At 37.6% G+C, this 16,348-nt stretch overlaps 1 protein-coding gene across 3 annotated transcripts in view; it reads right to left on the bottom strand.

The window, feature by feature from the left end:
* GRID1 (glutamate ionotropic receptor delta type subunit 1) overlaps positions 1-16,348 on the bottom strand; it is a 504,645-nt gene that overhangs the window by 44,594 nt on the left and 443,703 nt on the right. The window contains exons 9-12 of one of the 3 annotated variants that reach the window (XM_051617448.1): positions 6,528-6,629; positions 4,800-4,997; positions 2,494-2,818; positions 984-1,122 (exon numbers count right to left, since the gene is read on the bottom strand). In XM_051617448.1, coding sequence (XP_051473408.1) covers positions 984-1,122; positions 2,494-2,818; positions 4,800-4,997; positions 6,528-6,629 — 764 coding nt within the window. The remainder of the gene's footprint in view (positions 1-983; positions 1,123-2,493; positions 2,819-4,799; positions 4,998-6,527; positions 6,630-16,348) is intronic. The other 2 variants (XM_051617449.1, XM_051617450.1) reach the window with 2 other exon arrangements.

Genomic DNA, 16,348 nt, shown 5'->3' with positions numbered 1-16,348 from the left:
AACTTGTGTCATACCACCCATCCTCTGGCCACGTCTCTACTCCCTCACCATCAGATCAAACATGAGATATCAGGCTCTAATCCTGACTGCAGAAGGTCAACAGCCTTCCCAGTTCTTCATGCCAGTGTAAAGGTGGAAATTTTGCCTGAGTTTTGAGAGGAAAAAATGAAAACATTATTCACCCTTTAAATTTCCTGAAGAAAATAAATTACACAAAAATTGTCACCACACAACCAGCAGCTCTCTAGAGCTGCTCAGAGGCCTGGGTTATTGAAATATTCTCATTGGGTATGGATTAGTAGGCAAACAGCAGAACAAAGAAGTCAAAGATGCAAGATAAATTGAGTTTTTTGCAGAAGCTGTAATTTATCATCAGAATATTGCCAACAGAACTGTAGAGAATTATATATAAATTTAATAAAACAACTGCTATATTACATCTATTATCCCAGAGTCAAATTCGGTTATCTTTCCCTCCTTGAGATGAAGCTTTTTCTGCAAATAATGCCACTGAATCTGATCTGAAGCTGGTCATTTATATTTTAAAAGAGTGCCTATATTACCTTACATGCAAATAACAGTATAAACAACAGCATATATCAAAATATTGAGAACATAAAGTTACACATTGAAGGTAAGAAGTGAAATGTTATATAGTTCCCTAGAGGTGACAGTTCCTTCTGATGTTCAACAAAGAAATAACGACAGCTGAAGCAGTGAGAGCTGTAGTTAGGCAAAATACATATAAACATTAAAGACCTCTCTTCTGGAAAAATATTCAATTAAAGTGCCATTGTTCCCTTCATGCACATGTCAAGACTGCTTGGGGATTTTTGGAGAGAAGAGCAGGGTGGGGCAAGAAGAGAAAAGCAGCCACTGCAAATAAGCAGTGTATCTCTTTCTTGCAAGAATGAGTGCTCAAATGGATAATACCTCTCTGTGAAATCCAGGTTTCCAGCTTCATGTTAAGAGGAGGCTCTTACCTTATGGGATTATCCATCCTGGATACTGTGAGAAATGCTGCTAAATTCGCTGTGTAGGAAGAGCAGACGATAAGGGTGAAGAGCCACCAGCTTCCCATCACAATGCGCATGGCCATGGAATTGACAGTAGATTCACCCCCTACAAATAAACAGGGAAAATGGGGGTCTCTCAGCAGCTGCCAGTAATGGTCACTCTCTGTGTGCCCTTGTACATTAAACTTTGTTGGAGCTACTTCTCTGCATTTCTGCTTCTCCTCCAGACCACCCTTTCACTGTAAGAAAAGCACTGCTGCTGTTGAGACTGGTAATTTACAAACATTTTCTACAGTCAGCCTCTTGCCCTGAATACTGCTCTTAAAAATAATATTTCAATTATTTCCCTTGGGAATTATTGACAATCAAATCTACAGAAGATGAAAAATATTCTAAATAAAGTTTAATAGTGAAGCATGACTAATACGCAGGAATTAAATAATTGCAGTGGTCAGAATAGTGTAACACTCTGTTTTCAGTGACCATTTTAGATTTGGAAAAATACCCCCAAACTGTCCAATGGTTTGTGTGCTATCTGTGCTGTATTTAAAGCTGCAACGAATGAAGCATTAGTGTTATTACTAGTTACTCTTTACAACATTTCAAACAATGTGAAGATTTCTTTCTTGCAGGCTTGAAGGACAGCTATGCTTGAACATTGCTGGAGACCAAACCTTACTAGCACAGCTGGTGCTAGTCACATCAGTGTATGCTTGTGTTGATTAGATCTTACTGTACTTAAACCCATCAGGGATGCCACCTTAATGAGTTGAGGGACTAAGTTTCATAGCAATAGGAAGCATTTTTCAGCTGAAGCTTTACAAGCTTGCATTAACAATGAGAAAAATTAGACAAAAAATAACAACATACCCATATGTTAACATTAAAAAAAATTTGCCCTCTAAGAATAGTACTAACATTATAGATATGGGACAAAAACTGTGCGGGCAGATTTTGCAATTATTTACAAAGATGTCTTTTTTAATGGTAGCAATCCTAGTGAACTCACCAGGATTAGTCCTATGCCTAGAGATTCCTGAGTGTAAAGTTAGTTGCATGACTACAAGTAATCTATTCAGTTCAAAGAACCAAAAGATAAACTGTCTCACATTAGTTCAAAAACATATACATTTCTAAAATTAAATGTAAAAAATTAGAAAAGGTGCTAGCTTCAGAGTTAGAGAAGTGTTGTGATTCACACCACAGAGCTCTGTAGTTTATCATGTGATCATTTTCCTGAAGAAAAACCTGATAGGAGTGGGTTTTATGCACTTACTGATAGAAAAGCAGAACACAGCCCCCCCAGCCCCAACTTACCTACCTCTTCCCTTTTTCCTCATCCCTTTTTACCTCTCCATAGGAGCCTTCTCTTTCATCTTTAGACTGTTCGGGCCAAGGCAAACACATCCTGACCCGCTTTCCCCAAGGCAGAACATTTTTGAACCTCTGCCAGTGGTGTCTACAAGGGGGTAAGTACCTTGCTGAACAAAGGCGCCGTACACAACCCAGATGGCACTGTGCAGGGTGGAGGAAGCCGACGGGCAGGGCTGGGAAGCGTTCTGTGCCCTGACTGCCTGGATCCGGTTCAAGACAAATATCAAGACACCAACGATGGGGATGGCTGCAGCAATGCAGGCCCACACCGCAAAGTCGAAAGGAGCAAAGAGAGAGAAGATGTTGATTTTCTCTTCAGGCTTTTTGATTAAGATCCCCACGGAATAGTCCATGTACCGCTTGCTGAAGTCCACAACGCTCTCTCGTTCCGGCGTGATAGTGATGGCTGAGATGGCTAGGTCTGCTCTCTGCAGGACAAACACAACAGATCAGATCTCTTCCTTTCACCATGAGCTGGACCAGCATAAGCCTTAAGGAGAAACTTTTTAAGAACCAAGTTACTCTATCCGTTTCTCTCTGTAACTTAACAGATTTAGACAGATGTAAATATATTGTCTAAAAATAAAACCAGAAACAGTTTTGCCATTTGAACGTGAGGTAATTGCCCTGGTCTAAGGCAGAGTAATGAAACATAACCTGTTAATGTACTCCAAAACAAAAAGTGTCACCTTGGCTCCTCTCTGGAATGAGTGCAACTTACTTAACTGTTCTCCCTCACTTGTTTTCCAAAGGATGCCTAAAACTCCAAACCATATCAACCTTGTGCACTGCAAGCAGTAAGAAAGAAACACCATTTATTTAGCTTGTGTATTTGATAGCAAGGTGCAAAAAGCTGATGTTTGTTGTTTGCCCTGCAGTTGCCAACTTCCCATGTTCATGAAGGGATTTCATGCAACAACTGGGATGGAGATCTAGTTTGTTTTTCACAGTGAATAAAGTGGTCGCAAAAACTAGTAACTGGAAGAGTGCACCAAAAGCAACTTAGTGGCTGAAACTGCTTTGAGCTCAACATTAAAAGTAAATAGATTTTATACGTAGAGGGGTCCTTATAGAGTATGCAAACTCAATGAAAGGTAACACAGGAGTTTTTTGCAGCTTCTAAAGAGCTATAATTAGATTTTTAATATGTTAACTTCTTAATAAAAATAGTTCTCTTCAAAAAACAGAATGTACTTTTTGTTTGTTATCTCTACATTTTTCTGGGTAAGTAAAGCAAATGTTAGGTGAGGGAGGTCTGCTTTGAAATCCTTTGGAGTCAGTAGAAAAGCTAGTAGCAGAAATCCCATTAAAAATACCATAATAGACTGTTTCTTCAAAGAAAGCAATTTCTGAAGAAATTTACCCGGATTTCTAACCATATTTTCAAATCAAGGAAATTCAAACAGCTTATGTCAATGCAAAGTAAGTAAAACATTCTTTATATTCCCTACCATCAACCAAGAACATTGCAGTATGATACACACATTTGCTATTGCTTTAATTGCTTCTATTTCTTCCTAAACATCTACTTACCAGATACTGAGATGCCTACTTACTAGATAATGAAAAAGCTTTTGTTTTCAGTAATAAATTCACTGCACCTTTTCTACAAAGGGCAGTAACACGGAATATTCCTTTGATTCTCATTCTTGATTAACATTTGTCCCATGTCAGATAGAACAACATTAACAAAATATACTCTAAATTCATTCTCTGGGAGTTCCTAAGCAACAATCTTTCCCCATTTACTTCAGTGGAGTTCAATTAACTTACTCCTGATTTGCAAGACTAATTAAGAGAAGAAACTTGGTACTTTCTGTTTCAAATGAATGAACAGTCTTGAAATGAGCTTAAATTCTGGTCCTTCAAAACACTTCTTAATGGTATATTACTAGGGACACTTCCTGTTTTAGAGTCAGAGTTGATCATTAGCAAACATTGTGACGAAGTGACCCAAATAAAGTCACATCTACAAACAAGTAAGAAAGACATAATGACAAAAATTAAAATAGTAGTGATTACTATTTTAAGAAGAACAAATAATTTTTCTTCTCTGTTTTCTAGTCATTCACTCACACACACATGTATATATCCTGTTTTCTTGTTCTTACAGCCATGTAAACACACAAATTTACACTGATACAATTTATGCTGAGAACACTTGGGAGTAAATCAAACAATAGGCTCTCTAGTACCTATCCTGTACACAGGATCTTAAATTGCAGTTTGCACCACACGCAGACCAGCCATAGCTCTGAATTGTTCTGCAGTGGTACTTTCATCCTACTTCATTCTCCTGTAATTTGGAATGGAAGGGGAGAATTTAAACAACTGTCTTACAAATTGTTGACACTCAGTTCCAAAGAACTGGGTTTTGTTTGTTTTTAATGCAGCTTCTTCTCTGTGTACCTTGTTAATGAGTTCTCCAATCATGCCATTCCAGGAGCTGTTTTGAAGCTGCTGTCCATATTTGCCATCAGGAGCTTGATATATCTCATACTTGAAGCCCAGATTCTTGGCAAGTGCATCCAGGACATCAATGGAAAATCCTTTATATCGTTTTGGTTGTCCAAGTATGTTCTCTGCCACCATCACAAAAGGTTCTTCCTGAGAACAAAACAGTATCTTAACTGATACTTGAAATAAGTTTTTTAGTTTGCTTCTCTTAGCAAAAGGATGTTTCCCAAGTTAATTCTGGACAAGTTGGTGCAGCTTTTAAGACACTCCTAAACTTCTGAGGCAAAAACTGCAGGCCATGCGGGATACAATAAGGCCTCCCACCCAGACAACGGTGCCTCAGCACCCGAGTCCTATCTGTGGCCTTGGGTTTTCCATAGTTGCTGAGAAGAGGCAGTGACTCCAGAAGAGAATTCAACCCCCTCTAGCAGCTTCCTTGTGCCCACAGGATGAATTGCTCTCAGAAGTACCTGCTTCTGCTCACTCACTATAAAGAAGGCACAGACTCCTACCTTAGTGCCCTAACTAGCTGTCTAGAATATCAATATTATATTAAGCCTATGAGTCCTTGATAGGAACATTACTGCTGCCCATCCACCTTGGACGATATTGTGTTTAGGAAGCTGTCTTTTACAGACAATGATTCATCTTTTCTCTGGAACATATACTGAAACAACAGCTGGAAATGCTGTGGTGTATGAATATTAAACATTTTGAAAATTCTAAAAGTAACCTTTATGGGTATTGGCTCCTGATGTATTTTAAATTAAAGTGTGTTTTGAGAGCAAGGAAATGCAGTGTTTGTGGTATGCTTTCTGTGGGGCATGGACATCCTGCTGTCCTGCAGGGAAACACTAGGGCTGCTGGCACAAAGCCGCCGTGGCTGGCCACCTTTGCAACCTGGTCCTGACATTCTTATGGAAGGGATCTGCTCACCTCCCACATAAACTACAGCATAACCTGGCCTGTCACCAGACAGAGGAAAGAAAACTGGGAGCTGGGGGGAGTGCCTTAATGATCTTATGAGGTACCTCCTATTTGTACCACAGTTCAGAAAAAGATAAATAAAAACTAGAAAAAACCACCACATTCTGTGATCTGCAAATGACAATATTTTAGGAAGAAATGCATTCAAGCCCTACTTTGCCCCTAATTTAGCCCTCAGCTGACAGGAGCTCTGCTACCACTCCAGATACTAACAGACAGCAGTCCTGAAAGTGTAATGATTTTTGGACAGCTTAAATCTTTCTAAAATATGTAGTTTAACTCAACAGGAATTCATGAGCTTGATGGAAGAAATGATTAAATTTTACAGGCTGCAGTGTACAAGAGCCAAGATTAGATTATCATAATTGGCCCATTTGATCTTAAAATCCATGCAATGCTGGAAACTGTGTGTCTAAGTTATGAGTCTGGTGTTTGGGCCACACCCCTGTGCACTCAGGCCCTGTGCTTGTTCCATGCCCACTGGGAATTACAATGCAGAAAACCAGCATCAGCAAGCAAACACATGCTTTGTATCTCTGACAGTGCACATAAAATAATAAAAGGCCATTTGTAACTGATCATCCAAAAATACATAATTGAAAATGATAGGGGAAAACAGTGAGGGTAGTGCCCAAAATACTGTCAGCTCCTTATTTTGAGCATTTTGGTTCCTGAACTCAAATAGGATCATACCAAGACAGTCACCACTTTGAGTGTCAGTCCTTGTAAGTCATTGCCCAGACGTCGTTCTTGTAGGCTACCGTTCAGTCCTTTCTCAGAGTCCCATGTTGCCAACTGGAACAGAAAATACAATGAGTTTGAAGGACTGTTGGGTGGAAACCTTTCAGTATTTACATACACATTTAACAGTAGCTTCACTGAACCCAGAATGATAATGTGTGGCTTTTAAAAATGCAGAATCAGAATAAGTGAGACTCAGAGGACAGACATAAATGCTTTGCTTGAAAGTAATTTCATTGATGCCTATAGCACAACTGCTCTCTTATCTGTAGTATTTGTCGTATTATCTGAGATCACTCTGATATGACAATTCTCTCCAGTAAGTTTATATTGTCTGACAGTGCTCAGGATTATGTGTGGTCTCACTATCCCATACTTCCCTCTCTGCTCAGATCCCCTCCTACTTTTCAGATAATTCCCTACTGCTTGTTGAAGACAGACCTTTTTTCCTGCTGCACAACATTGTAGCTCACTGATAGTCATAAATTCTTGACACATATTCTGTGGTGTCAAACTGTCTCCTCTTCTCTCTTAGACTTTCTTCAGATTATATCTTAAGTCCTAATTTCTCTGTTCTTACCCTACTTGTATCAAAGACAGCCTCTCAAGTTCCCAGGATCTTGATGGTCAAATACCTCACATCTACCCGTACTTCATACATCTGCTAAATGTACCTGGATACATGTTTTCAGGATCTCTCGCTGGCATGTTACCTCTAAATATTTTATTTTTCAATTAAATATATCACTTAAAAAATATTTTTACTGCATTTTCTGAAGAGAAATGCAATAAAATTCAATAGAATAGGTTCAACATAAAAGTCAATCTCAAGTGACCTTTAGATTATTCAAACAAAATATGCTCTTCAGCAGTAGCAGCCACTCCTGTTGCCTTCAAACAGAATCCATGGTGTCACTTCATCACGAAGAGTCATAAACAGTATAGAGTGGAAACTGTTCCCTTCTTATTTTTTTGGCTCTACTCCTGAACACCAATACTATGCTTACACATGTGGAAGCAGTCAGTGTTGCTAGCTGAAGGCATGCCCTGTAGAAATTAAACATAGTCCAAGATCTGTGAAATGTGGCTTCTTCCTGCCAGAAGCAAATTTTCATATAACAAGTCAAAACCTTCTTGGAAAGAACTTATTTCACTGCAAATGCTTATAGCTAGATGTCCTACATGATTTATTTCTGTGACTTCAGTTTTATCCTAAAGCCTCAAAAATCAAACCAACAAATAAAATGTGATGATAGAGATCTGTATAGTTTTATTTTTGTTTTGTTGTGCTAAGCTAATATATAGGGAACTAGAAAAGAACAGGACATTTACTGAACATTCAGCCATCATAACTATCAAAAATTAAAATTATTCTAAATTCACTAAACCTTCAGAGCTGAGTCACAAGGAATGAAAGAATAAAGCTACATCTCCTTTTATCTAGCTGACCTCAAGAATGGAGAAGGAGAATAACCAAATAATATTCAGCTTTCTAATGACACTCAGGAAAGCTAAATATCTCAGATTGAAAACTCTCACTCTGTGATGCTGGTTTGGAGCGACAAATCACTTTCTGCACATAAAATTGTCTGCAGCAATACAAGTAAATACCTATAGCCATGAATTCTTTTAAACTCAAATTTAGATGCTTGCTCTGAAATACATTCAGATGTTTCTTAGGTTTTGATATTGCTAAACAACACTGACCAATTTGTCAGCTGACATAACTCAATATGGCTCAACAGACTTCAAAGACCAGTACAGGTGCGTGTGTTATATATTGTGTTTCAAATCTGTAAAGAATGTTTAATGTCTAAGCCTTCTTCAGCTGTCCTATGTAGTAAGGATATGATAAAGATACATGGAAGGTTTTGGCCAAAATTACTTGCACAATCTACAGATGATGATTAAATATTTATTAAAAAATGGGAAATTTAACACATTATTTATTACTTCACCACTGGTGGACTGACATTTCAATTCCTTCTCGCACTCCTTTTCCCTTGAAAAAATCTTATCTGATTTCGTATCAAGCCCTGAGAGATTCCAAATACCCTACGTTTTGCATTCTGCACTAACATAAGCATTCCTAAAAGGAGCTGGGAACATGCCAGTGCAAAAATATAATTTTATATTCCTTTTATACAAAAGACAAGAGAGATAAAGGTTTCTCTTTTATGCAGTAGGGGTAGGTACAAGGAGAAGCATGTTTCACTTCAGCATAGAACTCCACAGTGTTCTCTAAGGAGGCACAAACTTTTCAGTCTCTAAAAAGCAAACTATGCAGATAAAGTTGATAAACGGAACATGAGGAAAATCTTTTCCAGAAGGAATTTTTCCTGTGCATCCTTGTGCTTCAGAACATGTCAGTTGTTCAGAAGTGAGCCAATTTTAACTCTCACTTCTTGCAGACAGAATGTTGTTTACAGGACAGATGTATTTACAGATATGTCTACCAATTTGTGACAGCTGACCTGTCAAGATCAGTGCCTGAGAAACTAATTTCCAGCACTGTTAAACACAATGAGTACTGCTGTTATTTGATAAGGCCGTTTGAGTTTCATTCCTTGCGGAAATATGTACCATCTTCCTACCAGGAGTATGAAGCCAAAATCAGCTAATAGAGATAAAGGTTTTCTAGATCTGATTATGACAAACAACTGCTTGCAGAATCAGCACTTGCAGGATCTGTTTCAAAAATCAGTGGCCTCTGAACATGTGCTTAATGGCAGTTTGGGTATCGGGGTTTTTTTAATTCTCAGATTACTGGGTTATGGGAGAGTACAAGTTTTAAACTTTTAACTTTGTTAAAGCTTTTCAAATTAAACCTTTTTCTTAGCTTCCCTTTCTGAAATAGCCATATTGCTGGGAGTCCTACAGTTCTAGTCATACATCAGAACCTCAATCATTCAATAAAGACAAACCAGAAGAAACAACTGCGAAATTTAAAAAAAAAAAAGAAAAAAAAGAAAAAAAAAGGTAAGATGTTGGAAAATTTTGACTCAAGACATGCTTCTGATCGTTACGAATATTTACCGGATTTTTAACTAGAACTGGAAGGAAAAGCTTGGAGAGAGAAAGTAAAAATTTTGACTTTATTTTCAACCTCCACAAGCAATGTACAGCTCCGAACACACAAGCTCAACACACAGGCAAAACAATTCCATAGCTAGACAACCTGGGACTGTCCAATGATAAAGGATGTCATCCAAATTATTCCACATGAACCTGCTGTTCAGGATTTTGTCCTGAAAGGTGCTGATATCAGTCAGAACCTCCAAAGAAAGCTTGTATCAATGTAACTTGGGGATCCCTGAGTTGCCATCAGTAAATTAGAAGCCAAATTCTACAAAGGAGATTCATGACTTGGTTAATCACATTGATGTTGGCTGCCCAACTCTTACTTGAGCAATTGGTTCCCCAGAGGAAACCATATTGAGGTGTCATGGTAAACTCACACCAGAGGATATCAGAAGCAACTCCACAGGGGGATGAAGACCCTCATCAGCACACTGAGACAGACCATCTTTCTATTGAAGGCTGCGTGCATTGAACCCTAATTTGCAAGATCTAATACCTCCTTTGAAAATGGTCAATGAGATTGAGAGCCTGTGTGCCACTTCTTTTATGATATGAAATGGATGATAAACTCAGTTACTTGTTACACATTTGTTTGTCTGCAAGGTCTGCATGTTTATGCTGCTTTACCAAACAATAAACACTTATTCTTTGAATCAGGGACTTGAATTCAGTTTTCCTAACTCTGCTGTGAACACTCACACCACTGGACTATGACAAATGTCTATCTCCAGTCCAAACAAAGATGAAAACTATCCCAAACTACTAGTAAATACAGCTGAAGACTGACATTAGCAAAAAAGTTGAATATTTAATGTTTATATCACAACAATGAATGAGGTAATCTACATTATTATGGTTTATGATGCAGTAGTTCCTGTCCAAATAATGCATGGCACTGCTGTTTAAACATTATGTACTTTTCAGGGAAAATGTGATTCCCATAAGAAATAAAACAAGATAATTTTCAGCAGATGTATAGTAATATTGAAAAGGGCTACAATCAGTTCCAAGTGTACATCTTCTATTTGACCAAAACCTGAAAACTTTTGTCTGGTGACTCATTTGGAGTTAAGGTTACAGTATCCAAACAAAATTTAGGAACCCCTGCCTTGCAACCTGAAGAGCTTCTAGACAAGTGTGTGAGGGAGGGAGTTCTGCTGTGAGACCGAACACCTGTATCATCCCAGGGCACAACTTCTGTGAAAATGGAAGCTATTCTGTGTATGGAGTTAAATAAATCAATCTATGCCACAATCTATCATAATCTGATAATGCTTATAGATCAAAGTTGAATTGAAATGGATTTCAGTTTGATGACAACTCGTTTCTTTAGACTGATGCCAACACAGTTTTTATTAAATATGATGATGTCCTTGTAACATGGACACGTTTTGCATGTTGGGGCCTCTGAGTTCCCTTGCCAGTCCCGCAATATGGCTAAAAAAAAATTACTGAAACATTTAATATTATAAATGAAGATTTTAAGCAAACTAATGAGAGTAAAAAATACCCCAAACAAATGAAATATAAACAAGAAAATTAATCTCTACAAGAGACAAATATGAAATAAAGCAGTGGTCCATAAAGTAAATGGAGCAAACTGGACACTCCTGTGTTGCAGTTCTAAGGAATAAAAAGAACTCAACATAAATAGTAAGTAAAGCAAATGTTAACATTTAAGCCCAGGGCTCTTTTTTAAATCCAGTAAATCAGTATGTAGGGAATTCACTGTTATTCAGTATCATTCACAGCAAGGTATCAGTAGGATTCACACACTGGATTATGTGTCATTCATAAGGAACTGCCAGGATTCCCTGAATTGACAGGATTCCCTGAAACATTAGTTATCTTTTTCTGACTGGAGTTGCCTTGAAGGTACCAGAATATTTTAATTTGAAATATAGAATCATAATTAAGAACAATATAAAAACCATTTTGGACTGTGTATTTGTATAATCCATAGTTACATAAAAAGGAATTAGGAAAATACAAAGGTATCAATTCTCATACTTGCAAGCAAATCCAGATACTGCTACAATTTATTTCTAGAACAGCTACAGAATTACTAGGAGTATCCTAGTATTTCCACTCTGAAGCATAAGCTTATAGTCATTATTAGGACAAGATCACAAGCCAAACTGATTTAAGATGTATTTTGTAGTCCAGCATCACTCGACCTTGTTTGCAGTGAAATACCTGCAAATCATCTACTTCCAGATATTTATTCTGTTGTGATATTCCACATTTGCTTATATTAAAGATATATCTTACTTTTAAACATTGCAGTGGGTTTGGAATACCTATGCACCCATAGCACCACTGAGAACTTCAAGACATTAAAACTGTGAAGTAGAGCATTGTGGACCAAGGCTTAAGTGACAGAGGATATCTCAGTCTTTTGGGTAAAAAGTGTATCACACCCTGCTCAATGCTCAAAACATCCAGTTTGCCATTACAGGGCAATCTGCACGGTAAAAGTTCAGAGAGGGGCAGGGAGATCATGGAAAGCTGCTCTCTCCCATTCTTGATACTTCAACAAACAGCATCATCCATCTCCTGGGACAGTAAGCCCTTCAAAGGCAATGAATTGCCAATATAAAGCAAGACAAAAAATGGCCAAGTAGGGAAGGGCTGCCTCCTCGGGGGCTACTGCACCGCTGGTGTTTGTCCAATGGAACTCTGGTTTTCTGTGCAGGACAGTGAAGCACATTGATGTGATTCTTGCTGCATTAACATGAGATCTTCAGAGAGAAGAATGAAAATGCAGCTCATTCTAATTTCAGTGTTTTTTAAATTTATGGTGCTATATAAATGATAATCAAACATCTCTAGAGAATTACAGGAAGACACGTGTTAGGCAGCAAGACCATAAAAAGAACAAACCATTCTGGACAAACCTGACTGCTTTTTCAATAGTCCTGCAGAATTAATAGGTAACTGAAACGAAGAGGACAATATACTTGTATCTGAATTCTAGTTTTGTTTCATATGGAGTCTTGTGAAACCTCACCAAGGACAATTTGAATTAATTTCCTGAATAAGGACAGTATCACATGATTTACAGACTAGCTTCTAAGCAACAATAAAGAATGATGTATCAAGATAGTTCTGAGAAGTTCTGAAGTACTAGTTCTGAGTATTGCTCTAATACTGACTTAGAGCAAGTCAGTATTAAGATCTTATTTACTTAATGTCTTTCTTAATGATTTGGAACAGGAAATAGCAATTTACTAAAATTAAAATGTCTAAGATGCAAAGATATCTCAAAACTGGAAGCGCTGCAAAAATGTCAGACTAGAATAGTGAGAAAAATAAATGCAAGTGGTAAGAACCCAGAAATAATAACATATATATTGCATCACTAGGAGCAAACACTTATGAAAAGCAAAAATGAGAAATAGAGATACTTCAGCTGAAGAAACAAACACGGAAATGAATGTTAAAAAAACGTGCAGGGTGAAAGTGAGGGGATAATTTGCCCATATGTGGAAAAACTTTATTCAAGTCCCAGAGTGCAAGGTTTAGCCTGTGATGTCATCAAGTTTGCCACATCTCAGGTGAGTGGATTAATCACCATTTTTAAGACTAGTATGGGAGCATATTATCATTCACAAAGGTCAAAGGTATTGGTTTAGTCTATATGATGAACGGCATAATTCCTGAATACTTGAAAAACTCAGGTATTTTCATCTCCAGTAGAAAAAGCCATTCCTCACTGCTGAAATCAAGCCATTCCTAGAACTCAGCCAGGGACAAACTATGTAGAGAGTGCACAGGAGCAATTTCAGGTCCCAGGCTACAATCACTTAAAATTGTGCTTTAACTTAGCAAATGTACATAATACCATTGAATCCTGAGAACTACACTTACATGAAGTTAATTGAGCATAGACATGGAATAGAAAATAAAGTTCAAGAACACTGAAGGATGGATTTGAGTTGGAAAGAACAATTGACCTGAACAGACATATCTAAGGAAACAGATATACACCACTGCTCTTCTGAGAAGCACAGTGAAATAAATGGCAAATGTCTAGGATTACAGTGCCACATGAAGACTGCCCTTGAAGTAGCATTATGCCCTTCAAACCATGTAAGGAAACTGGCTCACAATTAAGAGAGAACAGCAGCATTAACTGAGTCACTATCACTGGATAGTCCCGTGAAATTCTTATTTAAGATCTAAGAAAATATAAATCTCCAATTAAGCAAACAAAATGTACTTTGGCAAGAAGCTGCATAGTACAAACAGAAAATTTACACAAATTGCTATGGAAATTTCAAAATAATTCAAAAGGCTCAAAACCAATGAAAAATGATAAAAATTACATTAAAAAAAAAGGCAAATTAGTATTAGAAGGATGTTTTTGCCCCGTAAGATCAATTACTGTATTAAACTACTATCACCCAGAGAGTAATTAGAGTCGAGGGTACAGAGTCTCTCTCTCCATGTCATTTACAATAATTTCTACATAATAGATGAGCAAAACCTAGAGAAGAAAAACTACAGCTCCTAACCCAGAATGATGGGGGCAGCTCAGGAGGACAAAGGACTACAGAGGCCTTTACTACTCTACTTTAGTAGAGGTATTTCAGGGTTAATATTCTTCATTTTCTAGAAGCCTGTATAAAAGTATTTATTCAGCTCTTGCTCTACAAATTTTGCTGTTCCCTGCAATCAACAATTCTGACCTTACTTAGCATAACTCAGCAGTAGCCTGCTCCACTATTTTTATGGTTCTCCATTGTTAAGAATATAAAATACTTTGACGTGTGAGGAAGTGGTTCCTTTATGTTTTTCATTAACCAAAGCTCAGTTCAGTTAAATGTAACAACCATATTATTAAAAGCCAACTATTTTACATATAGTAGAGCTCTACAACCTAAATGAGGATTATTCACATTATGTCTTGTACTACTAATATTAAGGAAGCTAATATATTCCTGTACATGCATTTGTGTATATAGTACGTATCTGCAATCCTGTGACTGGGGAATTTAATGCAGAATTGAAGTAGTAGTTTTCTATAATTCCTACAGCTTTTATTGATATAGTTTAAGAATTCTTATACCTGTTGGGAATCGATCACCAGCATTTACTTTGTATTTTATATTGTATATACATCATATCTATATTATGTTGTAGGACATAAATTACAAATCTCACTTTTTGCTGAGATGAGATACTGCTCCATTAATCGGCATAATGAGACATTATTTTGCCAGCATGTCAAAAAAGGAGCAATGATACCTATTCAGGATTGCTGGGTTGTTGTTTTTTTTCTATATTATGATAGCTGGTGAGCATCTCTGATCTCTTGGGTAACACAGAGAAACACCTTATGCTGTACTGTGCCAACCCTGAGCAAACCATGTACGTGGCAGCAGATCTGCATGAAGTGGAAAAAGGAGCTGACAGGACATGACAAGATAAATGTAGCCTGTTAATATTCATTATCTAAAAGTATAAATAGGCCATCTTCAGCATCGCTAGAATAAATTGCTCCAATTAATACTAGTTTTTGAAGGAGCAGTGACTGCAACATGCTGATGTTATTAGTGGGGGACACTGCAGCAACACAGGCACTGGAAAAGATGTAGTATTAAATTAAGCAATCACAAGAGTGATGAAAACAATACAAACAAGAATATTATCCTCTCATGGCTTCTCTATAAAGTGCAGGCAAGTATTACTCTGTCCCCAAATCTTTGCCTTTCATTTCCCTAACATAAAATAGAAATGCAGGGGAAATGGTGTTGAAAATAAATTGGAGCTATTTTCTTCCAGGAACTCACAGGGTTTTCTCTTGTCAGGCAGGCAGATAAACTTCACCCCTGTCCATTTGCAGTTCTGCTGCACTTCAAGGCTTTAAGATACGAACAACACTATAACATAGCAATGCTGTTGTTGAATCAGATAGCAGTGTCTTCTAAAGCAAAAGCCGCATGTGGAGCATTCACATTCTTCTAAGTATTGGAAAAACTAATTGTGAGTTCCTAAGACACTGGTGAATCAGCCTCTTCCCAGGGGCATGGTAAATTACTAGTAGATAGGAGCAACCAGGCCTCCAAGCATTAACCTAAGATTTATAAGTCATCATAAAAGTTAGACCAATCCAAATATAAAGTCCAAAACAAGTCACAAGTGACTGGCTACACCCTATAGCATGAGCTCCTTGCCACTGGCATACCTATTTAAAAGGCTCTTGATCTTCTTCTCCAGTTTTAAAAACTAACAAAATTGCTGCCCAGTGAGAGATGGCAGGTGCTGGACTCCAAGCATACCGTGAATGCTGCTGTTAAGTACTGAAAGTTGGATAGTTCAAGTGTCACCTCTTGTGGAGAAAACTGAGCCAGTTCCCCCATTACTCATTATGTGTCAGTAAATGGAATCAAATCCATTTCACACAAATAGGAGATTATTTTCAAAGCTTCTACTTGCTTTTTTGGTGGGAAATTACTAGCTTTTGAGACCAGAATTACCCTTGTTTTCTATGCAATAGTGAACTCAGGAGATTGTTTTGTAAACAAAAAAGTAATTGAAAAGTTGGATCTAACAGCAAATATAAAGTAATGTTGCTTTTATATAGGTTCTTGTCCTGCTCTGTGCAGTGCAGTAACCAAATACCTCTTTGTATTGATGAAGTTCTGAGAATTTTTACTGGGGAGAGAGAGCAAGAAAGGACTGTGCAG

This window comes from Apus apus, chromosome 4 (assembly GCF_020740795.1).
Source record: "Apus apus isolate bApuApu2 chromosome 4, bApuApu2.pri.cur, whole genome shotgun sequence".
NCBI lineage: Eukaryota > Metazoa > Chordata > Aves > Apodiformes > Apodidae > Apus > Apus apus.
Note: the sequence above shows the minus strand (reverse complement) of the source record. Positions and strands in the feature narration are given on the sequence as shown.